This window comes from Cajanus cajan, chromosome 4, assembly GCF_000230855.2.
Source record: "Cajanus cajan strain Asha chromosome 4, NIPB_CcT2T_4, whole genome shotgun sequence".
In the NCBI taxonomy this organism is placed as follows: domain Eukaryota; kingdom Viridiplantae; phylum Streptophyta; class Magnoliopsida; order Fabales; family Fabaceae; genus Cajanus; species Cajanus cajan.
The window spans coordinates 75452610-75479997 of record NC_138520.1 but is presented as its reverse complement, the minus strand read 5'-3'; the positions used below and the strand labels follow the sequence as shown (position 1 = coordinate 75479997).

Here is a 27388-nt window from a genome sequence, read left to right as displayed (position 1 = left end):
TTCATTTATGATAAAATGCATGAAAACATGACTAGAGAGTGTAGTTGGTTAAATAGGGTGGATGAGTTGTTTTAAATCTTTTAGTATAAAATTAAAATTTGATGGATAAAAAAAATTATAAAAACCTGAATTTTTATAGCCAAGATTAATATTTTGTTTAAGAGAGATGATTTAGTAGGAATTTGAGAGAAAAAATGAAAGGATTAACTAAAACTTGAAAACATGTTTAAAAGAGAGAAGCTAAGTAACTTAAAAGAATATATGATTGCACGCTCTAATGAGATTTAATTCCCTTCTCTTCATGTTGAATTTGTTAGAAATAACTTAACTAAAGCTTCTTAAGACACTTGTTCTTTAGACTCTTATGTCTATAATTTTCTTCTCTATATGTCAAATTTGCGTGGAATTATTTTACAAAAGGTTCTTGAGACAAATTTTCTTTTGTGATTGTTTTGTTTTTATTTTCTTTTTTACATGTCAAATTTTGTGAAAGTTTCTGAAAATAAACTGTTTTAATGACCGTTTTATCTGTGACAGCAATAAAGGATGAAACACTTATATTTGACTATGAATTTTTTTAGTTTTGAATCATAACCAATTACAGAAAAAATACCAACTTTTTTGAACAATTAGATCTATATTAAAATATATTTTATGTAAATTTTAATTATAATTTTTGAATAAATATTTATACAATTATTAATAAAATAGTTATTTTAAATAATTAATTATATAAGCACATGATTACATATTATGATAAAGCATAATTATACAATTGCTTACATATTATCTATATTTAACTATTTTTAAATATAATTTCTATGAGAATATCTCGATAAAAAAAAAAAGCTATGATTTATTATTAATGTGAAGTGAAATATTAGTAATTCTATCTACTTTTTTTATTATTAAAATTCATAGTAAAATTTCTATTACTAAATTTTAAAAAATTATTAAAATGAGACATGAGACTTATTAAAATTTATAATTTATAAAAAATATTTAATAATTAAAAAAATACTAACATTTTTTTACTTGTAAAATTTATAAGTATGAGAACTTAAAATTATATAAATAATATTCACTTACTACTAACATTTCTTATCACGTGAATTATTTATATTTATTATAAAAAAAATATTAATATGTGTAAATATGTGTAACTATTTTTTATCTTTATACTTTTGTGGATTATAACATCCTTTAAATATAAGAAGGTAACAATTATGGTATTCTCTTCTTTTTAGATAATTGCTCACAGTGGTCTATTTTATTTTATAAGAATTTAAGAGACATGACTTGTGTACATAAAAGAAATTATGTTTTTGGAGGAAAGAAGCGAGTGTGGTTGTATCGTAGTTAATATATGTTATGTGTCACGTTGTGATTCCATCACGTGTAGTGTGAGTTGATTGACACGTGTGCATGGAAACTCGCAAAAGCATGCTTCCGAATCCCATCCCATCTCCAAAAGCAAAACAAGAGAAACGCATAAACAGAGAGCGCCACGTGTCCCTACATTCTCCCTCCTCCCTCCACGTGTCGCCCCCTTATCCCGCAGCCCAGTCTCGTCATTTCCACCCCCATTCTCGCCCTTTTATTATCTGAAAAATCCCCTTTTCCCTTTTTTCTCTCTCCACCCTCTGCAACAAAACTACCTCATGTGGAACTAAAATAAAACCTATGGGTTTCTTGAGCAACTGCCAAGTCATGACCACCAAATATCTTCCCTTACTCCCACCACCCTGACCCTCCCAATCTCTTTATTACTACTTCCTTCCAATGGCACAAGTTCAAGACACAGACAATCACCGCATTTCCTCGCCAACGCAAGTTCCCATGGCCGATTTCCCGCGAGATCTGTTGAGAACCTTCATGGGAGTCAACAGGCATCACAATTTGCCTCTTCCCGTCGACGATCACCACGTCCACGAGGAACTCGAGCTCAGCCTGGGGCTCTCTCTCAACGGTCGATTCGGGGTGGACCCCACCGCCAAGAAGATAAAGCGAACCACCTCCATTCCCGAGTTCGTTAGAGACGAGGATCCCGGGTACGCTGCCGTGGGGTGCACGCCGCCTCTCGTGAGGACGTGCTCCCTGCCCACCGAGACCGAGGAGGAGTGGCGCAAGCGGAAGGAGCTGCAGACGCTGCGCCGGATGGAGGCGCGCCGGAAGCGCTCCGAGAAGCAGAGGAACTTGAAGGCTATGAGGGAACAACAACAACAACAACAACCACCACCCAATCCGGTGGAGCAAGGTGCAGGGGGATTCGGTGAGGCTCCCTTGGGTAGAACCGTCTCGTTGACCACGCGGGTCAGTGGACTCGGCTTGAACGGGGATAACGACAGAGAGAAGATGGTGTTGGCAGTCACACCTCCCTCGCCTTCGCAGGCTTCCGTTGCTTCTTCCGCAACCTCAGAAGCTGAGTCTCACCAAGGTCAAGGTAAATAAATTATAATTACTATTTTACTATTTTATTTTACCCTTTTCCCTTTTTCCTTTTTAGCCCCTTATTTATTTGCTTTTTAGTCCTTTTCATTCTTTTTTTCATTTTAGGATATTATATTAGTCATCAATCAATTCCCAATATTCCCTTTTTTTCTTTTTCAATTTGGAGTTTTTTATTTAAAAGAAAATAAGTGTTAATTTGTTGCATGAGTCGATAAAGATAAGTTTTTGGAATATGTAGATGCTAATTTGTTGCATGAATTGATGAAGATGGGTTTTTGGATTTTATTGTATGGGTCACATGGGAGCAATCACCGACCCTGGGATTCACTGTCGAGGGTGTCAGATCATGTCTGCGCCTCTCAAAATTAATCAGAATTTTGTCATGGATCAATTTGGCAATTACTCGGTCATTTCATTTTTCAAGCAACCCGATGATTCACCTAAGAGTATTATTTGAGCTGAATTTGCTGTTTAATTTGAGATGAAGATCTTGGATTGGTAATTGTTTACGTTCTTGGTGTTGTCATAGGATGCCTAAGAAAACTGTTTGCAGATTCCTAAGACGCTATAGAACCTTTTATACGGCTTTGAGTTTCTGGCATTTTATTAGGTAATTGGTATTAAATGCTACTGGTATGTCTCACGTGAAAAAATAAGATAAAAAAAAATAAAAGCCTCATTCCCGGCAGATTCTTATTATGTTGAAGAAGTCTAAAAGCTGGACCTAGAATATATTGATAAACATAATACTGGAGTTGAACACACTTATTCCTTTGCTAACAGGATTAGTATACTGATGTTTAGAACATTATTTGTCATTTAGGGTCCAATGTTAACTAGTACAATAATCAAAATAATTTTGAAGGAGAACTAGTTTACAGAATCTATTATTTACATGATTGAGAGTTAGGAATTCTCACTAAGCTTGTTGGTATTAACTAGAGCTAGGTTGAGACTGAGAGTAGTTTCAACTCAATAGTTATCACGGATACTTACTTTTGCATAGTTGTGTCAAAGAAAGTAAGAGAAAATAATGTTAAAAAATTTGTTTAAATTTACCTTTTCTTTGTTCTGTAATGTTCATTGAAACAAGTTTTATTTTTAATTTTTTTTTGGCTGGATTTGGGCCTCAAAATCATTGTTAAATGAGCAGATTTTTTTATACTAATGACTATAGGCAAACAAACTTATGAATATTCCTTTGGAAAGTAATGATGCAAGTTTATTGAAGAGTTCTTTAAATTGTATTTATTTTGAAGGGCACAACAATATCTTCTAAGTATTTCTAGAGAAGATTTCAAAAAGGTTTGTTCCAATTAGAAAAATATTATAATTCATAAAATGCTTTGTCCTCAAGTAACTATGCTATAGAGGTTGATTAATCTAGATTGTTATGCTCTAATTACTATTCTGCCTCCAAATTTCTAACAACTACTTTCTACCTAGTATATATGTATGTATTTTATGGTATTTTTTGCCAACCTGTTTATGCAGGAACAACACCAGCGGATGCTAGAAGCCCTACTAGTGTTAACTTGTTGACAGATAGTGAAATGAAATCACCAATCATCTCAAGAGCCATGGTTAGAGAGAACAGAGAGATTGCTGCAGTCTCAATGACGAGAAGTCAGTCTAACAAGCATTCACCACCACACAACAGAACCAAAGACATTGTGAGGAACTTGTTGGAAGACATGCCCTCTGTATCCACAAAAGGAGAGGGCCCTAATGGAAAAAGAATTGAAGGTTTTCTTTATAGGTATGGGAAAGGTGAGGAAGTGAGAATAGTGTGTGTTTGCCATGGCAGTTTTCTCACCCCTTCTGAGTTTGTTAAGCATGCTGGTGGTGGTGACGTGGCAAACCCATTGAAGCATATTGTTGTTAGTCCAACCTTTTTGTGAGGCTAGAGAAAGAACCAATCATGAGTGATCTAATTTTTACTCTATTGATTCCTATGTTCACTCTTATACTCACATTTACTTCTAATCTGTCTGTTATGTTCAAGTTCTGTTTTCATTTGAAATCATAGATAATATATTATTATGGAAGAATCTGATTTCTTATTCAAGTATTCCTCCTCTTTGTTCTTATGAGGCATTAGAATATGAGAGGACAATGATACTTTGTTACTTAGTTTTTTTGGTTAGATGTTAGATTTCTTGAAGTTAATTTAGGTCTTCATTTTTTGTTTCTTCCGTTGTAGTAAAGTGATGTTACATATATTATTTTAAGCTAAAATTAGTGCATGCACTTTAACAAAATCTAGTAAAAGACCTGTTTTATAGTGATTTTTTTTTTTTTTTGTTTAAAGATAGAAGACAATCCAATTTAGGGAAAAAAGACTTATTCCCAAGTTTGTAATAGGCCCTATTCAGAATAATTAGAATTTTCGTGAGATGATGATCATACTCAACGCATAATCTCTTTAACATTTATGGCACTACTTGTACATTACTTTTTTAATACAATTAAACAATATAAATTCATGTTACTCCAACTTTGATCTAAAGTTATATATGTTGATGTACACTCACGCACGTACAAATCATAAATTAATAAACTTATGATAAAAAAAATTATATAAAAAATTAAATATTAATAATTTATTTTTTATAAACTTATTTATTTATTTATATTCTTCATTATATATATATATATATATATATATATATTAATTTTTTATTGTATTATACAAATAAATAAGTTACTCTTTAAGTCTAATAAATTTTTTTATAAATCTAAACTTATCTTTTTTATACAAATAAACTTTTTTAAAAATTTAAATTTAATTTTTTAATTAAACAGGTTAGATCATATCAAACTTAAAAAAAAAACTGAATCATAAACTTTTATTTAAGGTATAACTTATTTCTATCTCTAATCAAAATAAGTCGAGTACATTAAAATTGAAATGTGTATGCAGTTAAAAATAAAAATATAATTGGTCGAGTTCATCAAATAATGCTATGTGCATTCAGTTGGGAACAAAAATTTAATGGATAAAAAAGTCTTACATTTAGAAATAAAAACCTAATGGATAATGTTTGTCTATTATTGTTGCAACATACCAATTTGCTAAAATAAACTCGCCCCTAAAATTTTGTTTCTCGTGCATGGCATAAACTAAGGTAAAGCATAGAAGACAAGACAGAATAAGATGTGAAGTGTAAACACCTATGTTGGTCCTAAATTGTTGTATTAGTTTTTAAAATTAATTTGTCAAATAAATTTTGAAAATATTAAAAAAATAATATTTAATTACTTATCATTATTATTATTTTCAAATATATATCAATATTATTATTTTAATTAATTTTAAATTTTAAATTAATGTCATTATCAATTTGTTTTATTAAGAACTTATTTTATAATTTCTTTATTTTAAGAATTAATATGATAATATAGTTTGAAATTAAAATGAATGTTTACTTAAATGGGTATATTATTCATAGCAATGACTTGGGCTACGATTAATTTTTACTGTCTTTTTCTGACAAAGAAGATAATTAAAGAGAAAGCAATGGCTGATGGCCAACATACATCTGCTGTTGAAGTATGTCTTGCCAATTTCCTCTTCTGATGCAGTCTTCAATTGGGATAAAACAACCATACGATCGAAGGTATATCAAAGTATATTATGATCTCATTCAAATAGTTTTATATCACCAAAATCCTTTTGTTCTACTTCTTTGCTCATACATCATGTTTGTGGTTACTAATATTCTAGAATTTAGAAATGTTTGTTGTCACTTTAACTGAAGTGTCTGATGATGCATGTTTGGTTTTTTACTTCAGGTTGGGAATTGTGTATGAGCTAGTAATATTTTGGCCATATTCACATCCCTGGATTTTCAGGGAAAAGGTTGCTGAGATTGGGAACTCTGTTGATGGTGCCAAAATATCTAGAACTATATATTTTAGCCTTAAATATGTTTTTCCCATGGAGAATGCCTCTGCTTATAAATAGTCATGTAGATGCTTAGGCTATGCCTTAAAATATGTTGTTCCCATGCATATTTGGAGTGGTTGTGAGTTGAGTTAGAATCGATTAGGATAAGTTTTTTTCAAAAATACTTATAGATGATAAATTTTTTTTTAAAAAAATCATAAATTAAAATTAACTTATGGATAAATATATTTTTTTTAAAAAGCTAATCAAAGAAAAATTGGACAAATTAAATAATTTAAAAAAAAAACTAATCAAAGAAAATTTTGACAAATCAGTTTATATTTAAATTAGTTTTAACTTATAAAAATATTTATTTCATTTTTATTTTTAAATTTTTTAACTTGAAAGTATTTTTGAAAAAATTTACCCAAATTAGTGTACTCTTATTCTCTCAGTAGAAGTAGTTGGTTTGTGAATATTCTTCCAGTGGAAGTAGTGGCCTTATGAATACTGTGACTACAATTTTCATAATATGCCAAGCTTCATGATATATACACCTCTTTTTATTTTATTTTATAAGTACACTTCTTTTTTTAAAAAAAAATAATTAAATTTCTAAAATATTTTTAATTTTTAATTTTTTAATTTTATATCCACAATATTTAATTTAGTACTTTTTTTCGCACACCTTCTCTCATTTTTTAAATTTTTATATACACTTTTTTACCTTTCCTTCATCCACTTATTTTGGTAGAATGTAAAAACTAAAATAAAAAAAATAAAAAATAAAAAAAAAAAAAAAAAAAATAAAAAACATGTGAAAAAAGAGAAAAAAGTAACGAATTGAAAGTTGGAGGTATAAAATTAAAAAAAATTAAAAAAATCTACAATATTTTATAATTTTGTTTAAAACATAAAAGAGGTGTACCTATAAAAAAAAGAAATGTATATATCATGAGCCATATGCCAATGTGATAATGTTTAATGGGCATGTACGTATAGTTGTGGGGCTCATTCAGGTTTTAGGCCCACATTCGATGTATTTGAACATTTGACACTTATTAGAAATGGCCCAATGAAAATATATTGATGAGTAGAACTACCCTCAAATAATTCTAGAAGCATCAGTTAGTCTACTTAGTTAATATATAAAGAAATATTAATGATACACATTATTATAACAACATATATTTTAACAAAATACTCTTAATTAAAAGAATTAGAAAGTAAATATAATTTCATTTAGGTATTTAGGTCAGACACCAATGAATGAGAATATTATTAAAAATGATATTTTTTACTTCCTAAAATAAAAAACATTTTTAAAGTTGAAGTATACTTTTCATTACTTATTTTATTTTTTATATTTATTTAAATATTTATTTTAATTTTTTATATTTTATATTTTGATCAATTTTCCTTTTAAAATAATTATCATTTTCAAATTTTTGATGCAATTTTAAAATAATTTTTGACTGTTTTAAGACATGAAACTTATTATATTAAATTTACTTATATAAAAATCATGAAATACATTAACATTCAAATTTTGAAAAGATTATAAACATAGTAAAAGTTATATAAAAAAATATATCACACAAACAATTAAAACATAGTATGAAATTATATTATTTTTTTTAAATTCAATTTTTATCCTGTATGTAACACTTTTGATTTTAACTTTAATTATATTCAATTATTTTCATATAATTAAATCTAATGAAACAAAATTGAAGTCATGAATTAATTAAAAAATGATTCAAAGAGACTAAATTAACCTAAATTTAGAAAATAAATGATCAAAATGTATATTTTAAAAAATAAATAATTAAAATAAATATAAAAATAAGATAATGAACCAAAAGTATAATTTAATTTATCTTTAAATAAATTAAAACACTTAAAGTGACATATAACATATAAAATGAAGCAAGTAAAAACTTATATAACTCATCTTAGTCTTTAATTAACATGAGTATCTCACAAATATAAAAATAACTCATCTAAAATAATAATGATTAAACCAAAGCATTTTTAATTCGTTGGTTTAGTATGAAGAGTTTGTATAACTCATCTTAGTCTTTGATTAACATAAGTATCTGATAAATATAAAAGTCACTCATATAGAATAATGATTAAATCAAAGCATTTTTAATTCGTTGATTTAGTATGAAGAGTTTAGATAATTTGCACATCTTAGAATTTATTCTTGTTGTTATTATTTTACATAAAAGTTCAATACTATTTAAATATTTTAAAAGTAAAATTCAATTAAATTATTTAGTAATTTTAAAATTTTAAAATTAGCTTAATGAAAATAAATTATATTGTAAAAATATTTTCTTTAAATTTCTTATAAATACCTCCTTAATTGTTTGAATTAAAAAGAACCTAACATTAGTTGTTGCTTGTAATTGTATAATACCTTATTTATTCTTTTGACAATTTTGCATGTTCAAAATAAAGCCCTCAATTATAATATTTTAAGATTTCAATTTTTTATATTTTCTAAACGTAAAAGTTTAATATTATAAATTAATTAAATTATATTAAATGTGATTTTAAAAATAATTATTAAAATAATATATTTAATACTTTTTAATTAAATAATAACTATGTAAAAATAATTCCAAACAATAAATTTTAATTAATTTTTTTTTTATATATTATTCTCCCTCTCTCTCATTTCATATCCCTTTCCTCTTTATCATCCTATTACTTCTTCATATTAAAATTAGGAATGACAAAACGAGTCTATACTAGCCAATTGACCTAAGAAAATTGACATATCAAATTAAGTATATTTAGCCACTAGCTCACCTAGCATATCTTGCCTAACTTGTTAACCCATCGGATCAAATGGTGCATTAGGACAAATTGGTTCATTAACCCGTCTAATTATTATTATTATTATTATTATTATTGTTGTTGTTGTTGTTGTTGTTGTTGTTGTTTTTGTTGTTATTATTTTAATGTTAAATTGTTAAGTATTTGATTTATTTTATTATATATATTTTAGTATTTTTTTATAACAAATTTGTTGAAAGAGTTATTATTATAATAATTACATATTTATTTTATTATACAACAAATATAAAATTTGTTATGCGTTAAATTTAAATCAAGTTTGTTATAATTTAAGATTTATTTTATTATTTAAGTATACTAATTTGTATGAAAAAAATATGTTGAAGAAAATATAAAAATAAATATAATTTTTGTTCTTTTTTATTTTTTGACGAGTTGACCCATCAACTCATCCTTAATCAAGATGAATTAAGATAGAACATTGTTACAACGTTTGAAATGAAGGCCAAATTTTTGTACAAATTTTTAAAAAATTATTATTTTTAATAAATTTATTATAAAATAATTATTTTATAATAAATATATTAAAAAATAATAATTTTTTAAAAATTCGGACGAAATTTCAGCTTTCATTTCGAAAAATACAACATTTTTCATTAAAATATCTAACTCGTTTTTACTTGACACATCAATTCAATGTAACTTGATTTTAATTAATTAGCTGTATGGATCGGCTCAGTCAATCCATTTTGTCGTGTTTACTTAAAATCTACTTACAAGAAGAAAATCATATATTTTACTCTAATTAAAAAGACAACTTTTTAAAAAGAAAATTTCTTTTGTTTTAATACTTTCTTTAAACTTTTAAACTTTTTGACCTCTTCCTTAACGCGTAAAGTGTCCAAACGCAGCAACGATATAAACAAATCTCACACACACCACATTGCAACTTAACATTTCCAGTATCTGCACCTTAAATCAAAGAAGACTCAAATCAAAATTATCAAGGTGAATTTCTTTTTATTTACTTTCAATTGATATGCATTTCGTAATACGCAATAGAATGAGAGTGAATTTTATTTTAATTTAATTTTTAGTTGGCGGTTCTGTTGATTTTAAGGTTCTGGTTTGTTTGGTCAGGAAGTGTTGGGCAATGGATTTTGGGTTTTTGATTTGGGAGTTTCTGAGTTTAGTAGCACGGCTTCGAGTGCTTAGAGATGCCATGTAGCACGGTAAAAAGAATTTCTGTGTGTAAAATTTCTCCGCATAATTTTCTGCAAAACAAGGAGAAAGATATTGAGGGGAAAAAGATAAATGTCTGATGAGATAAATGATGTGATAGAGGCAACATATCATTAAAAAAATGTATGACTGAAGAAATGCGTGATTGGGGAAGGAAAATGTTAAATGTGGCGTGCTATTAGGTGCCTTGGTTGGGAATGTGTCTTGTGGTGATGTTGAGGCAACGAAGTGGAATGCATAGTATACTGTATACAGTAGTATTTCTCTCTGCAAGTGTGTTTTATGCAACAGTTTTGAACTGTGAACACAAAAAAGAAAATACTTTTTCTTCTTCTAATTATGTTCCATATACAGATAGTTTTCTGTTAAAGAAGTGGACAGAAAGTGTAATATGCTAGATACTTCTGGTACTATTCTTAAATCAAAAGTGGAGTTTTACTTTGATTTCAATAACTTATATAATATAAGCTAACAATAATTGTGTGTTTGGTTTAGCATCAGATCCATCTGATCCACGTCAATCTTAACATTTACAATCGTTGCTTCTACGTCTTTTCAAAACTTGGACATGGAAATTCAATGATACGTGTGTTACCAATGCAAAACCAAACACGTGCTAGGTATCATGATAAAATTCTAATTTTGAGTGACAAGATATTACACTTATGGTATGTTTGGATGAGGAATTTATATAGGGTAATTCATTTATTTGAAGAATTTCAAATTCTTTGAGGTGAAATGCTTTGTTTGGATGAGGAATTTACAAAGAATTTGAAATTCAAGTATTTGTAAAATTCCTTAAAATAGTATAATTTCAAATTCTCCCAAAAATGGGAGAATTTGAAATTTCTCATATTTATTTTTCTTATTTCACCTATATATTTTATCTTATCTCTTCATTCTTTTGATTATTTGATATTTAAAAATATTTTTAAAATTATTAAATATTATCTTATATTAATTTTTAAAATTATTAAATATTATCTAATATTAATTTTTAAAATTTTTAAATATTTAAAAATGGATTAATATTTATTTTTATAAAATTTAATTTAAAAATCTCAACATATATATATATTTTTAAAATCAATTTTACTATGATGGAATCAAATTATCATATTCAACCTAACAATTTAAAATTTAAGAAATTTGAATTGACTCATCCAAACAAAATATTTTAAGAATGATAGAAATTGAAATCAAAGTAATTCAAATACCAAGAATTTAAAATTCCTTAAATTTGTAAAATTCCTCGTCCAAACCTTTATTCTCTTAATTTTTTCATGCAACAAGTTAATTTCAACACAATCTTATTTCTTTTTGTTCATTTGTGGTTCATCTTTCTTATCTCGTGTATCAATGATCCAACTTTGTGTTCTGTTGTATTGTACTTGGACTGAGACCAAAAAATTGTCTTACAATCATTTGATTCATTTCTTTAATGTATATTATTGGAAGCAGGCTTAAGTTGCTTTTGAAATCTATTCCTTGTTCATTGAATCTCAGTTCTGCAATCTCACCCAGATGAAGTGGCCGTGCAGGAACAATTCAATGTATTAGGCTCTCTACCACTGTTAGTGAATGAGCCAAATTCCGAAGAAATTGTTAATGTCTTTTGCTTCTACCTCGGTAATTACTCTTGCAATTTCTTCTGAAATTGAATTGAGATCAATATTACTAAATATAAATATTTTGTTTCAGTAGTTATTTTCTCAAACTCAATACCGAGTCAAGTGTTGTCTAGTGAACCTCAAAGGATCTGTGAAGAATTTTCTATGAATTGTTTAAGTTTGAGTCGAATGTTGCTTTTCTGAATACATTATTATCAGAGTTTCAGATCCTTCTAGTCACAGTGAAACCGAACGTCAAATCAATTTGGAGTTTTTAGTCAGAATAACTTACAGCAGTTTGTGTTGTACTGTTGATGTCCCTTGTTTTCTTGGGGCATCTCTGATTCCAAAAGAAAGGTCCTAATCATACTATATAGTAAACAGACAGGTACCTGACCAAAAAACAAAAGGATAGGTCATGGCAAGTTTTCTTCATAGATCCTAATGAAAAGCGGGTAAGAGTTCTTAGGGTATTTCCAATGAAAATAACTTATTTGAGTTACTTCATGCATTGGAAAATAAAAAAAGTGGTTCCAGTATGTCATATCAGCATTAAGCAACTCAAACAGAAATTTACTCCAATAATAAGAAATTTTGAGAAACTTAACTTCTAGAATTTTTTTTCAAATCATTTATGAATCAAATTAAAATTTTTATTAAAAAAGACAATTGCACTACAATAAAAGATAATAAATTATGAGAAAAAATACACAATAAGTAAATATTAAAAATAAAATAAAACAATAATAAATACATAAACATTATACGAAATTAATTTTCATCATTATTATTTCTGAAACGTTCTGAAATATGTTCAATAAGATCTGTTTGAAATTGGCAGTGTATTCGTTTGTCATGAACGTCTGCTCTCCTTTGAAGGTATGTTGTTCTAAAATTGGGATGAACACCTATAGATATTTCAGATCTTGACATGTCATCATCTACACCATCATAATCAATATAATTTTGATAGGTGTCTCGCTCGTCCTCGACAATCATTTTATGCAATATGATACATGCATAAATTATATTTTTCATTATTGCAGCATCCCAAAAACGTGTCGGACCTCGTATGATTGCGAATCAAGATTGAAGCACTCCAAATGCACGTTCTACATCCTTTCTCGTTGATTCCTGTTGTTGGGCAAATAATTTCCTTTTTTCCCCCTGTGGCATAGAGATGGTCTTGACAAATGTAGCAAAGTCTGGATATATGCCATCTGCTAGATAGTAACCCATATTATATTGGGTTCTATTCACGGTGTATTGCACTGTCGGAGCAATTCCTAAAAGAACTTTGTTAAATACATTAGATGCATTTAACACAGTAATATCATTATTCGAACCTGTAGTCCCAAAAAATGCATGCCAAATCCACAAGTCTTGCGATGCAACAGCTTCAAGAATGATTGTTGCGTTGGCATGATCACCTCGACAAAATTGACCTTTCCACGCAACTGGACAATTCTTCCATTCTCAATGCATACAGTCAATTGAACCTAGCATTCCAGGAAACCCATGTGCCTCTCCCATCTGTAGTAGTCGTTAAATGTCTTCGTTATTAGGGCGTCTCAGATACTCACCCCTAAATATTTCACAAATTCCTTTCACAAATCTTTGTAAGTATTCCACTGCAGTGGTTTCACCAATTCTAATATACTTGTCCACAAAGTCAGCAGGTGTCCCATAAGCCAGCATACGAAGAGCAGTTGTGCACTTTTGCAACGGTGATAGGCCCCTTCTACGTGTTGCATCGAGTCTCATTCGAAAGTACTCATCATGATTGCTTATGGAATCTACAACTCGGAGAAATACATGTCGTCGCATGTGAAACCGTCTTCAGAACTGAGTTGTGTATACTGGATTTTCAGAGAAATAGTCATTAAACAATCGTTCATGACCTTCCTCACGATTTCGATGAACTACCCTCCTTGTTTGGTTTGACCTTATGGTGTTGGGAAGTTGTTGTTGATAGGTTTGTATCATCAACTGGATCAATTCTTCGTCGGTGTTGTCGTGTAGTTCCTCATCTATGAATTGATCCAAAAGATCATCTAAATTGATGTTTGGATCATCTAAATTGTTGTTTCGATCCATCACGTATCAATCTAAAAATCGAAGAAAAATAGATGGAGATTTTGTGTGAGAGAAGATGTGAGAATGAGTAGGATTAGATGACAAAGTCTACATATAAATAATTTTATAACGGCTAGTTTTATAACAGCTAGTTTTACAACGGCTAGTTTTATAACGACTAGTTTTACAACGACTAGTTTTATTTTTTATTTTTTATTTCTTTAAAACGTCTCTTTTTCTTCTTCTTCCTAAGAGGTTTTTTTCATTTTTCTTCACCCTTCCTTTTCTTCCAACTGCACCTTCAAACTCCGTCTACCGCCACCGTCCCCGCCGTGCGCAGGTCCAGCCAGAACGTCCACTCGCGCAAAGCTCAGGAACGTCCACCTGCACGCCTCCGTTGTCCAACCGCGCGCCTCAGCCATCCAACCGCGCGCCTCCGCCGTCCACCCGCGCGCCTTCGCTGTCCAACCGCGTGCCTCTGCCGTCCAACTGCGCGCCTCCGCCGTCCAAACCCTCACCTCCGCCATCCAACCACCGCCTCACCACCGCGCCTCCTTCAATTCACAAAAGTAAGCAATCGTTGCTTCACTAAGCAACCCTCTCTCCTCTACAAGAAACTCTTGCTGTCATGTCACATCTCTCCAATAGTAAGAAACTGATGTTGAAGTTGCTTGATGAGTCAAGCAACTCCCATTAAAGTTGCTCTTAGAACACTTATGCTTCTAAGGCCCATTTTATATTTGATATAAATCTTCTCACAGGTCACAACCCACAAGGATTCTGCTTTTCTTGTAGAAAGGTGAAACTTACATGGATATAGGCTTGGATTTTGGTTTTCAGGTTATCTTGTCATTTCATAATTCATAGCCTTTCTCAATCAACCCTTTTTGACATATTATTGTTGGTTAATAAAACTCAAGTGAAATCGATTAAATGAGATGAGTCACAGTTTATATAGTGAGTTCTAATTCTAATTTAGTGGATCTCACTTAATTCGTTATTTATAAGTGTTATTATGATGTTGGCTTATCATTCATATTGGCCTACTAAATTAACCTAGAAAACTCTTGCAAAAATAATATCGTAAACTACTCATTTCTCATTACAAAACGTGTGTTATGAAACCACTTACGCTTGGGTAGTTTTGTACCTTCGTTATTTCAATAAGCTTGAGCATCATTTGTTGATCTGATTTCACTTGTCTCTAACACCGCTTGACAACAAACATAAACAAAGCAAGTTTTGTTTGCGCTAGAAACGTTGTAAAATTACAGGGAATTGAACTTCTAAATTCAAATACAGTAGAAACTAGAAAATCTGTTAAACTGCAAAATTTATTAATTTTTTACAAAAAATCCCAAATTTACCCCCCCCCCCCCCCCCCCACCACATTCATTAACAATAACTGATAGACGTAGAATTTCATAAATTACAAAAAATAAAAAACGATGATATGGATCAAATTGAAAACTAAGATTGCAAGAACATGTCCTAAATCTTATTTGCACCACACCTCATCTACTGTGAATCCACCATAGGAGATTACTGAACGAGTTTCCATCATCAAAACCTTTCAACATTCTTATCTTCTTCAATGCTGTATTTTTATCATAAATCCCTTGCAAGGCATAGGTAAATCCCTTCCAGCCTTCTACATTTGTTTTATTCTTCAAAGAAGGCAGTGTCCACTCCACAAGCTCCTTCGCATAGACAGCATCAGAGAACAAGGTCTCAGTAACAGGCAACAAGGGTAGAACTTGGATACTAAGCCTACATTCTCTACACTCAGCAGGAGCCCACCATAGCTTACTGTCCCTCTTGTTAGCCCACAGAACACCGACTATCCTGTTATCTTTTGCAAAATCTTCTTCGTACAAGTTGTCTCCAACTTTTACATGCCACCATGTTTGTGCAGCACGAATTTCCAATGCTAAGAGGGTTGATCCAGTGGCAACAAGATCGGTATCACGATAAGCTAGACCCATCAACCCTGCTGCATAGTATGCATTCACAGCTTCACTTGTACTTTCCTGATTCCTTCCGTCTTCAAACTCAGTCACCCCTGATGCCCAAGAGTGTAACTTGTAAAGGTCAAAATTCCTTAGGCGTGGATAATCTGAGTTATATCTTTGGTCCAAGTTCATAAAATCTGTCACAAGTGAATAAGCTTGTGATTTGTATTTTTGGCCCCAGACAGGGTCAATCTTTGCAAGAACTGCAATTCCATAAAGGAAGTACCCCAAATGAAAATGGTGATCGTTATAAATTCCAAACCCAAAATCAGCAGTTGAATCCGTAGAGCCTTGTTCAGTAACAAGTCCACGCCATTTACTTTCATATAGAAAACCATTCCCTTTGAAAGTTCCATCCAACCAGGGCTCAATAGTCTCCTTCAGAAACTTCCTAACCTTGGGAATCACTTTTGGAAAAGACACTTCTTCTGCTATCAATGCCAACCTTGCAGCCCTTCCAACAAGCTTCCCATAGAAATAAGATGAATTTGTTGTTATTGCAGAAGAATTTAGCTCCTTTACATCTTTAACAAGCGCTGAGACAATCTCACCATATGACTCCTTTTTGATACCTTTGTTAGAATGCCATGTTACAGGAATAGGATCTGTTTCCAACACCCATGAATCTCCAACAACACCAATAAGATCACCATCGACACTTCTATACTTAAAATCGTGCAGAACAGTAACCTCACGATCATATGATAGAAGCTTAGCATGAAGAGGGTGAGCTAGCATGAGCAAGTCCCCAGACTGCTTCTTTTGCCATTTGTACACCACACGGAATGGTTTCTTGAGTGTTGCATCACCCGACACGGGGTAACAAGAGCTGAACTTGTCAAGAATTTCCACATTCTTGGGGTTGGAATCAGGCAACGCTGCTATACGAATTATGCCAGAAAATGGCTTGGATGTGACCTCAGAAGGAACATGATTCAAATAAATTGGTGAGGAGGTGTATATGAGCCATGTCTGAGTGTTGTTGAGCTGAAGGGTGTGCTTAGTGTTGTCATTAGTGGAAGTCAAAGAAACAATGGTTTGATTTGTTGTGATGGATAGAGATGTTGGCTTTGTCACAGAAGCAGTTATGAAAGGGCTTCCTCTGACAAGAAAGAACCTTAAGTTGGAAGAGGGAATGTCCAAAGTGACACCAAGGTCACTATAGGATGAAACTACACGGTTTTGTTTATTTGAATATGTCCGAGAGGCAGAGATTGTGAGATCAGGCACAAAAACCTGGTACAATATTGCTGCAGTGAAGAATAGAAATGGGTAGGAGGCAGAGAGGGAGGTGTTTGAGGATTTGATGAGGTAAGGGTGAATGTACTCAGGCTGTGACCCATTTGGAATAACAAAGTTTTGGAAGAAAGAGTTTGTGGGGAGTGGAGAAGAAAGAAGGTTTGGGGAGAAGTAGGTTGAAGGGTCAGGGAGGACTGTGGATTGTGTTTGAGGGAAGAGAAAAGAAGGAGACATTGTTTATGACGGCTGCCAAAGGGGAAGAAGAGAAGGGGGATGGCAGTTGTGGTGTGGTTGCTTAATGCAATGTTTGTGCCCTCTTAAATGAACTAAGAGATTTTTTGGCCCTGCAAGTTGACTTTAGAATAATGCTTCCTCATATTGTATCTTCCCTCACAATCCTTGCATTTGATGGTTAGGTAGCGAAGGAATATTTATCTTCTCACACGTTTCTTATACTCCTTTGGTAGTGAAAATGAGAATACTAAATGGTGCAATCAATTGAATCAAGTGTTTACTAATTAAATGTTTATTATACATTGTTTTTCATTTATTAACTTTGTTATTGCTGGCAGTTAAAAACTCGGGGATATCGAAGATTGATTGCTTATATATTTTAGATTTAAATGTTTTTTTTATAATAACTGTATTACCTTTTAGTTTTTTAATAGTTAAAAACAAAAGGTAATAAATCTCTAAATATCATTTTGTTAGTCTATGTCGTTTATTATTTTAGAACTAAAAGAAAATAAAAATAGTATATATAAAAATTGAAATAGTATATTTTTAATAAGAATTGAAAAATATAGTTTATAAAATTATAAAGAAAAAGTATTTAAATCTATACTTTATTACCAAAACTTCTTATACGAAGGAGACAGTCTGGCGGAGCATGTGAATTGTAGACTTCCGAGGCATGTCAGGAACTTTTTCGTTGTTTTGCCGATGTCTTCTTTTTCCAGTGATTTGTATAACGTTTAAAAATAGTATCCTTTGAAGAGCTTTTGTTGGATTGCACGATAAATTCTTATCTGACACGTGATATCATGTTGCCATATAGAATGATTATTAATTTATTATGGTAAATTAAAATTTATTATATCTAAAAATTAACATGAATCCAATTTGTTGAGAATATTGCCGTTGCACACAAGTATTTTTTGGATTATATGTAGACAAATTATGCCAGCTTCCGTTATGTTCTAATTTAATTTGGAAGGGGAAAGGTACGTTAGTGCTTGCAAGTCATGATCTCTGTAGTGTAGCACTACAGCTTGAGGAATGATAAATGTACAATAAATTGTAGAACATCATCTTTTTCTATCTCTCTAATAAGTAAATTCACATATATTGATTGGTATTGTGAAAATAAAAAAGTCAGGTGGGCTGAAATCTCAGACTAAAAGTTATATGTTGAATTAGATAATACGAATAAAAACAAATGATTGTCTAATTTTGCAACTGCATATCTCTTTCTAATTTGAAAACAGGTAGGATGCATTAAGTAAATGGTGTTTATCTATGTTTAATTTGAGGACTCTAGTTCTAGTTTTAATAATAAATATGTAATTGTATTAAATACTTTAAAAAAAATTCGTAACCATAATAAGATTGTCTCATCAAAAATAGTTGTGATCTATAATATAAAAAAAATCAAAATTTTATATGTTTTTTAATGTTATGCATTGTATAACAGGTTTTATTAAGCAAAGTCTTGGATTTAAATATTGTATATGAAAAAAAAGTGATTGGAATGAGAAACTTCATTAAAGGTTGTAACATTATAAGTCGTGAAGTGTTATAATTATTCTAAGTTGTTTCATGTCGATAAGTTGAACAGTTAATCAATGTTGAGAGGCTTTGTAGTTTGAGGATCCCTTGAGAGTTTCAGTGTTGGGAGTTTATTTCAGCAAAGAGTTGGTTGATCCTAAGAGAAAAAGTATATTATATTTTTGTTTTAAATAAAGTCTTATAAACTCTTTTTCTCATAAGTCTAGAGAAAGGATTCTAGAGAGAAAGACTTTAGTCCATGAGCATCTCTTTTCTCTCAATCTTTTTCTCCTCCTTCTTTGATTCTCATTGTGTAGTCTTGTTGGTGAATTCAGGTGCTTAGGAGCCTTGAATTGAGTTGTAGATTCATTGTTAGAGTTGTGTTGTGGGTCGTTCAAGATTTCCTTCTTCTCCTTCCCCAATTCTCTCCGATTCTGAGGTAAGGGAAGCTAGAAAATTTTTAGTATAGTAAAGTTGTTGCATTGTCATGGTTGATGTTAATTCGAGTTACTAATGAGTTCCATATTTTAAGTACAATGACCTAAGTTGGGATTGGGGTTTTCGAAGCATGTTGGTTTGAATATGGCAAAATAAATTAGTTATTGCATGTTGAATTGAAGTACATTTTTTTGTTGGTTGTCATGTATATAGTTGGTTTATAGTGTTGCATGTGTTGAATCTTTGTTGAGTTTTAGGTTGTTACTTAAAATTGGTTTCTCCAAGTGAAGAATTCTGATATCATGTCGAGCGTCATTCTTATTTGAGGCTCTCTATCTCGACCAGGTTAGGTGCAATATCTGTAACGTGGTTAAAAAAAATAGCTAATTTAGTAGCCCGGAACGGGCCGTTCCCAATCTGGAACGGGCCGTTCTGGGCGTGGTTTTTGTGCGTGAATTAGGAGTTCGGAACGGGCCGTTCCGAACTCGGTACGGGCCGTTCTGGGGAAGTCCGAAAATCTATAAATAGGGGTTAGGGGCCTTCAGGAAAATGTGAGTTTTTAGAGAGAAGTTTTAGAGAGAAGGTCTCTGGGTCAGTGAGCTTCTTTCTCTCCCAAATTTCTCTATTTGACTCCTTTTCTCCTCTAGACCACTAATGCCTTCTGGCTTTTCTTGAAATTCAGATTAGAAAGCTTGTTTTGGGATGATTGAAGTTCCGGGTTGAGCTTTGGAAGGGGATTCTATTTCGTCACAGTTGTTGGCTATTCTGAGCCAACCTTCAGGTAAGGGAAGCTAGAATGTTTGTTGTGTAGGTTGCATGTGAGCTTAGAAACTCAATAGGTGCATGAATGTTGAGAATCCATAGATGGATTGAAGAAAATCTCATCTTTTGGGGTTTTGAGAAAAAAGAGGATTTTGATGATTTTGATGCATAGGTTGGATGCATGTGAGATTTGAGTTTATTTTGAGTCGTATGGAGCCTATGTATTGTGTTTTGTGTTTGTATGTGGCTGGGTTTGTTGGTTTGGATGAGAGTTTCTGAACTCTCTGACTGGGATTAGGCTAGGCGCAGGTTGAACGCGCTGGGCGTGGATGAGTTTTAGGACTCTCAGGTTGGGATTAGGCTGGACGAGCTCAGGCTACGCCGAGCGTAAATATGTTTATAAATGATTATTTTAAATTGATGTTTATGCATGTTTAAAGTTGAAATGTTAGATCATATATGTGTGATATATGATGTATGGTGCGGTGTGATTCATATGTATACTTTGTGATGATACGTATGAATGTTCGAATATGAGTATGCTTATTGATCATAATGGTGGGTAGACCATGTATGATGTATGATGCATTATTGCATGTGATGTCTTATGACATATGTATGATTGTTGATCATAATGGTGGGCAGACCATATATGATGTATGATGCATGATTGCATGTGATGCCTTATGGCATGAGTCTAGCCTAGGACTTAAGGAGAGGAAAAATATTTTCGAACTGGAAGAGCTCACATAGAGTCTCTTGAGAGTGGTGCTTGGATAGGCCACTGATATATGAGAGTGGTGCTCTAGGAGGCCACTGGATTTGGGAGAGTGGTGCTCAGATAGGCCATTGGGTTGGGTGAGTCTCCTCTAATTCTTTAGCTAGTGTTGGAGCGGGGTATGAGGTCGAGGTTTATTCCCTTAACCAAGTACTCGGGAAGGTGCGTGGATCCTTGCGGATAGTCGGTGGGCGAACTCCACAATTGACTTGGTTAATGCATGCCAAGGTCGTGGTAAGCCCGTACCCAGCTGTGCTATACCTGACGGTGGATCTGGACTTCCAATTGTGTAAGTGACATCATCCGAGTAAACCCGAGTGAGGATTATATATCCTGTTTAGATGTGACCGAGCGGGCGCATTGGGCGTGAAAACGGTTGGGGTGGTTTCGGTAGGATGGAATGTCACTTATGCAACTCTATTGTTGTGGAGATCTCCTAGGTGTATGCGTGAGGACGCATTAGATGATTGATATGCATTGATATCTGCTATGAGATGCATTTATTACATGATTATTAATATGATGAAGTGTAGTGTTTGACTTCATGATCGGTGCATTGTATGTTATGCATGAGTAGTATTGGATAGAGTGTATGGTGAGACTCTATGAATATGATTGATGGTTGGATGATTGTGTAGTATAGATTATAGTTCTATACTTGTATGATTGATTCGTGAATTCTAGCTTACCCTTCTGTTTTCATGTGGTGGAACTGCGATGATCATACTTGGTATGGGAGCAGGTTAGGGCTAGCTTGGAGTTGAGGTGTCCGCTGCGGGATAGGGAGTTTTGATCCTCGTGTTGGAGTTACCATTTTGGGTAACAGTTTTGTCTGTGCTTGACCGACACTAGGGAATATTATTTTTGGGATGACTGTACATATATGGAATTTTATTTTATAACCAAAAATTTAGATAATTTATTTTTATTTGTACATGTATGTATGAGTTATCTAGCTTAATATTTCTCTTAGTTCACTAGCAGTAGTGCGATTCCACTAAGTGTAGAGACCATGGCGGGTCGTTACACTTTTATGGTATCAGAGCCGGTTGAGTCTTTTGGAATGCTCTGTGGGGAGTGATCCTTCTAGGTTTCTGTTGTGTCATATCTTTGATATGTGTTAATTTTGGTGAGTTGTAGTGGTAAAGTGTTAGTAAAAGAATGTTTGAATTCTTTTAGTATGGTGAGGCCTCAGTTTGATCAGATCACTAGGGCTATGGAGATGATGGCTATGGTGATGCAGCAGCAAAATGCTCATTTTGCTTAGATGGAGGCGGGTAGAGCTGCGGTTGAGGCAGCTAGATCGGTGGTCTCTCAGGATGAGAGAGATTTATCAGAGTTCAGGAGATGTTAGCCTCTTCAGTTCAAAGGGGGACTCAGATCCCGATGTGACAGATTTGTGATTGTGTGAGATGAGAAGATCTTCAGTGTTTTGAGATTTTCTTAGGAGAGGAAGTTGGCCTATGCAGTATACATGCTGGCGACGAGATTGTGTATTGGTGGAGAGACACCAGGAAGATGATAGAGAGCAGAGATGTGGTTGTAGATTGGGATTGCTTCAAGAGAGTTTTATTGGAGAAGTATTTCTCGGACAGCGTTAGATATGCTAAGGAAGCTGAGTTCATGAAACTGCAACAGGGGAGCATGTCTGTTCCAGATTATGCTACGAGGTTTGAGCATCTGGCTTGTTTCTACTCTCAGGCCGTATCTGAGGCTTGGAGATGTAGGAAGTTGCAGAGGGGTTGAGGCATGAGCTGAAGAAGGTCATAGTCCTTATGTTCATAATGGAGTTTTCTGCCTTGGTTAAAAAGGCAAAGACTGTTGAGAGATTGAAGGGTGGTGGTAGCAACGGTAAGGCTGCTAGAGTTCAAGAGGGGAGGTCAGCAGAGAGGGCCCTATGATAGACCTGCACAGTCTTAGAGAGGAGCTATTAGTAGGGGACCTCGTTCTGCTACTCCTTAAGGTGGAGCATAGTTGGTACAATGTTACAGATGTGGAGGAGCACATGTGGTCAAAGATTGTTCCCATCCGAGGAATGTTTGCTTTAGATGTGGTAGGTCAGGCCACATCTCTAGAGATTGTTAGACACCGCCGACTTCATCTAGGAGTGCCCCGAGGCCACCCAGACCTACAGCTGCGGGGAGAGTGTTTACATTGTCAGGTGTAGAGGCTTCCACTTCATCAGACTTGGTGAAGGGGAAGGGGAAGGCAACAAGTGAGGATGTTTTATTTTTGTTTGATTCTGGTGCCACGCATTCTTTCATTTCTGTTGATTGTGTGGAGAGATTGGGTTGTCGGTGTCTGCATGGCACGTTGATTTGTATGTATCTATTATGACTTCAATTTCTTTGGTGAAGTCGGAGATATATGTGAGATCCCCGATAGAGGTGTTTGGTAGGAGGTTCTGAGTGAACCTGATTGTGCTGCTCATGGTAGATGTTAACATAATCTTAGGGATGGATTGGTTATCTACCTATCACATCCTTATAGATTGTGCTCGAAGAGAGTTGGTATTTCCTTAGTTAGAGGATGAGGTGTTGTTGTCAGCGGGTCAGGCTGAGTAGTTGATGAGAGATGGAGTTGAGTGCTTCATGTTGTTTGTCGTTTTGAATGATTGAGACGGAGAGGGCCATCACTGGGATTGAGATTGTCAGTGAGTTTCCTGAGGTGTTTCCAGATGATGTGCCGGGATTGTCACCTATGTGTGATGTTGTATTTAGCATTGACCTGGTATTGGGTGCAAGATCGGTATCAGTGGCTTCTTATAGGATGGTTCAAGCTGAGTTGGTAAAGCTGAAGAAACAGATTGAGGATTTGTTGGAGAAATAGTAGTGAGGTCCAATGTTTCTCCTAGGGTGCCCTGGTACTGTTAGTAGAGAAAGATGGTGGGGCCGTTGTGTGATTATCGGCAACTAAATAAGTTGACAATAAGGAATGAGTATCCGCTTTTAAGAATTGATGATTTGATGGATCAGCTGAGGGAAGCTTCGATGTTTTTGATGATTGATTTGAAATCTGGATACCATCAGATCAGGGTAAAGGAGAGTGACATACCGAAGATTACTTTTAGGACTAGGTATGGTCGCTATGAGCATGTAGTGATGCGTTTCGGTGTCACTAATGTTCCAACAGTGTTCATGAATTACATGAACATGATTTTCAGGTCATTCTTGGACAGGTTTGTGGTGGTCTTCATTGATGATATATTGGTGTATTCTAGATCTTTGGAGGATCACAGTGAGCATCTGAGGTTGGTTTTAGAGGTGCTGAGGGAGAGGTAGTTGTATGCCAAGCTGTCCAAGTGTGAGTTTTGGTTGTCTGAGGTGAGATTTGGGGCATGTGATATCGACAGAGGGGATTGCAGTGGATCCAGCCAAGGTGGAGGCTGTGATTCAGTGGGAGCGTCCGAGGACTGTTACAGGGATTAGGAGTTTTGCTGGGTTAACGGGTTACTATCAGAGATTCATGAAGAGTTTCTCTCGAATAGTAATGCCTTTGACTTAACTGACTCGGAAAGATCAGTTTTTAGTTTGGATGGACGCTTGTGAGCAGAGTTTTCAGGAATTGAAGGGGTGATTGACTATTTCTCCAGCTTTGGTGTTACATGACACTGGTGAGTATTTTGATGTGTGTTGTGATGCTTCTCACCAGGGGTTGGGCTGTATGTTGATGCAGGAAGGGAGAGTAGTAGCGTATGCTTCGAGGCAACTTAAGACTCATGAGAGGAATTATCCTACTCATGATTTGGGAGCTTGTAGCTGCGGTGTTTGCCTTGAAGTCATGGAGGCACTATCTATATGGTGCGAGATTCAGTGTATTTAGTTATCTGAAGGAGTTGAATATGAGGCAGAGAAGGTGGATGGAATTTCTAAAGGACTTTGATTTTTAGTTGATGTATCATCTTAGGAAGGTAAGTGTGGTAGCATATGTATTGATTAAAAAATTCATTCACATGTCGGTTATGATAATTAGGAAGTCGGAGCTGATTGAGCAGTTCAGAGATTTGAGACTACATGTGGAGGTTGTTCAAGATCACATTAGTTGTGGTATGATCACCATAACTAATTAGTTCTTGAGATAGGTGGGAACTAAGCAATTACATGATTTTGAGCTTAGTGTTGATGGAGATTCTCGAGTGGAAGTGTGATAATGTCACTAAGGACTTTGTGGTTGGGTTTCCAAAGACAGCTAGGAACAGTGACTCTATCTGAGTGATTGTTGATAGGTTGACAAAGTGTGCGCACTTTCTTCCTGTCAAGAGGTGGTCATTAGAGAGGCTTGCACAGTTGTATATCAGAGAGATAGTACGGTTGCATGGAGTGCCTTCCAGTATTATCTCTGACAAAGATCCAAGGTTTACTTCCAGGTTGGCAGACTCTACATCAGGCTTTGGGGACAAGGTTGAGGTTGAGCTCCGTTTATCATCCACAGACAGATGGTCAGTCGGAGAGCACAATTCAGTCAATGGAGGATCTCTTGAGAGCTTGTGTGTTGGATCATCTAGGTAGCTGGGAAGAGGTGTTACCATTGGTAAAGTTTATTTATAATAACAATTATCACTTGATTATTGGCATGACACCTTTTAAGGCTTTGTATGGTAGGAGGTGTAGGACTCCATTATGTTGGTATCAGGAGGGTGAGTCAGTAGTGGTTGGTCCAGAGTTAGTTCTTCAGACTATTGAGATGGTGAGATAGATTCAGGAAAGGTTGAGGGCTACCCAGAGTTGATGAAAGTCCTATGCTGATAGGAGGAGGAGACCTCTAGAATTTGAAGAGGGAGAGCATGTGTTTCACGTTTCACAGTTGAGGAACTACACCAGAGACCCGAGTCAAGTAGTAGAGATGGATGAGGTGCAAGTTAGACAAAACTTGACCTATGAGAAGAGACTAGTAGCTGTGGTTGATCACAAGTTGAAGAAGTTTCGTGGCAAGTCCATCAGCTTGGTGAGGATTGTTTGGGATGCAGCTACTGGTGAGGTTACCTAGGAGGTGGAGAGTCAGTTCAAGAAACAGTATCCATTCCTCTTTTCAGGTAGATCTATTTTCGGGGACGAAAATTCTTGTTGTTGGGGAGTATTGTAACGTGGTTAAAAAAATGGCTAATTTAGTAGCCCGGAACGGGCCGTTCCCAATCTGGAACGGGCCGTTCCAAGCTATTAAATTAAACTGAAATTTGTGGTTGGGAACGGGCAGTTCCGGAGGGGAGAACGGGTCGTTCCAAATTCCAGAACGGGCCGTTCTGGTTGGAGAACGGGCCGTTCCGGAAGGAGAACAGGCCGTTCTGGAGGGAGAAGCGGGCCGTTCATGATGAGTCCCGGAACGGGCCGTTCTGATTTCAGAATGGGCCGTTCTAGGCGTGGTTTTTGAGCGTGAATTGGGAGTTCGGAACGGACCATTCCGAACTCGGTACGGGTCATTCTAGGGAAGTCCGAAAATCTATAAATAGGGGTTAGGGGCCTTCAGGAAAATGTGAGTTTTTAGAGAGAAGTTTTAGAGAGAAGGTCTCTGGGTCAGTGAGCTCCTTTCTCTCCCAAATTTCTCTGTTTGACTCCTTTTCTCCTCTAGACCACTAATGCCTTCTGGCTTTTCTTGAAATTCAGATTAGAAAGCTTTCTTTGGGATGATTGAAGTTCCAGGTTGAGCTTTGGAAGGGGATTCTATTTCGTCACAGTTGTTGGCTATTCTGAGCCAACCTTCAGGTAAGGGAAGCTAGAATGTTTGTTGTGTAGGTTGCATATGAGCTTAGAAACTCAATAGGTGCATGAATGTTGAGAATCCATAGATGGATTGAAGAAAATCTCATCTTTTGGGGTTTTGAGAAAAAAAGGGATTTTGATGATTTTGATGCATAGGTTGGATGCATGTGAGATTTGAGTTTATTTTGAGTCGTATGGAGCCTATGTATTGTGTTTTGTGTTTGCATGTGGCTGGGTTTGTTGGTTTGGATGAGAGTTTCTGAACTCTCTGACTGGGATTAGGCTAGGCGCAGGTTGAACGCACTGGGCGTGGATGAGTTTTAGGACTCTTAGGTTGGGATTAGGCTGGGCGAGCTCAGGCTACGCCGAGCGTAAATATGTTTATAAATAATTATTTTAAATTGATGCTTATGCATGTTTAAAGTTGAAATGTTAGATCATATATGTGTGATATATGGTGTATGGTGCGGTGTGATTCATATGTATGCTTTGTGATGATACGTATGAATGTTCGAATATGAGTATGCTTATTGATCATAATGGTGGGTAGACCATGTATGATGTATGATGCATTATTGCATGTGATGTCTTATGACATATGTATGACTGTTGATCATGAT

General features: G+C 34.2%; 2 protein-coding genes across 2 annotated transcripts; one reads left to right on the top strand and one right to left on the bottom strand.

The window, feature by feature from the left end:
• Positions 1-1618: 1618 nt before the first annotated feature.
• On the top strand, positions 1619-4519 carry AFP3 (ABI five binding protein 3). The gene is made up of 2 exons (XM_020364425.3): positions 1619-2443; positions 3946-4519. The coding sequence occupies exons 1-2, from the start codon at positions 1783-1785 to the stop codon at positions 4350-4352; spliced, it is 1068 nt and encodes a 355-aa protein (XP_020220014.1). The 5' UTR covers positions 1619-1782; the 3' UTR covers positions 4353-4519.
• Positions 4520-15471: 10952 nt separating this feature from the next.
• On the bottom strand, positions 15472-17749 carry LOC109802146 (glucan endo-1,3-beta-D-glucosidase). The gene has a single exon (XM_020363378.3). It carries the CDS (start codon positions 17559-17561, stop codon positions 15591-15593), a length of 1971 nt encoding a protein of 656 aa, XP_020218967.1. The 5' UTR covers positions 17562-17749; the 3' UTR covers positions 15472-15590.
• Positions 17750-27388: the final 9639 nt, after the last annotated feature.

Bases quoted from the DNA above. Each gene is read 5' to 3' on its own strand.
- AFP3 (XM_020364425.3), top strand. From the start codon at position 1,783: ATGGCACAAGTTCAAGACACAGACAATCACCGCATTTCCTCGCCAACG. The intron at 2,444-3,945 runs GTAAATAAATTA...CTGTTTATGCAG, and splicing joins TGAGTCTCACCAAGGTCAAG to GAACAACACCAGCGGATGCT.
- LOC109802146 (XM_020363378.3), bottom strand. From the start codon at position 17,561: ATGTCTCCTTCTTTTCTCTTCCCTCAAACACAATCCACAGTCCTCCCT.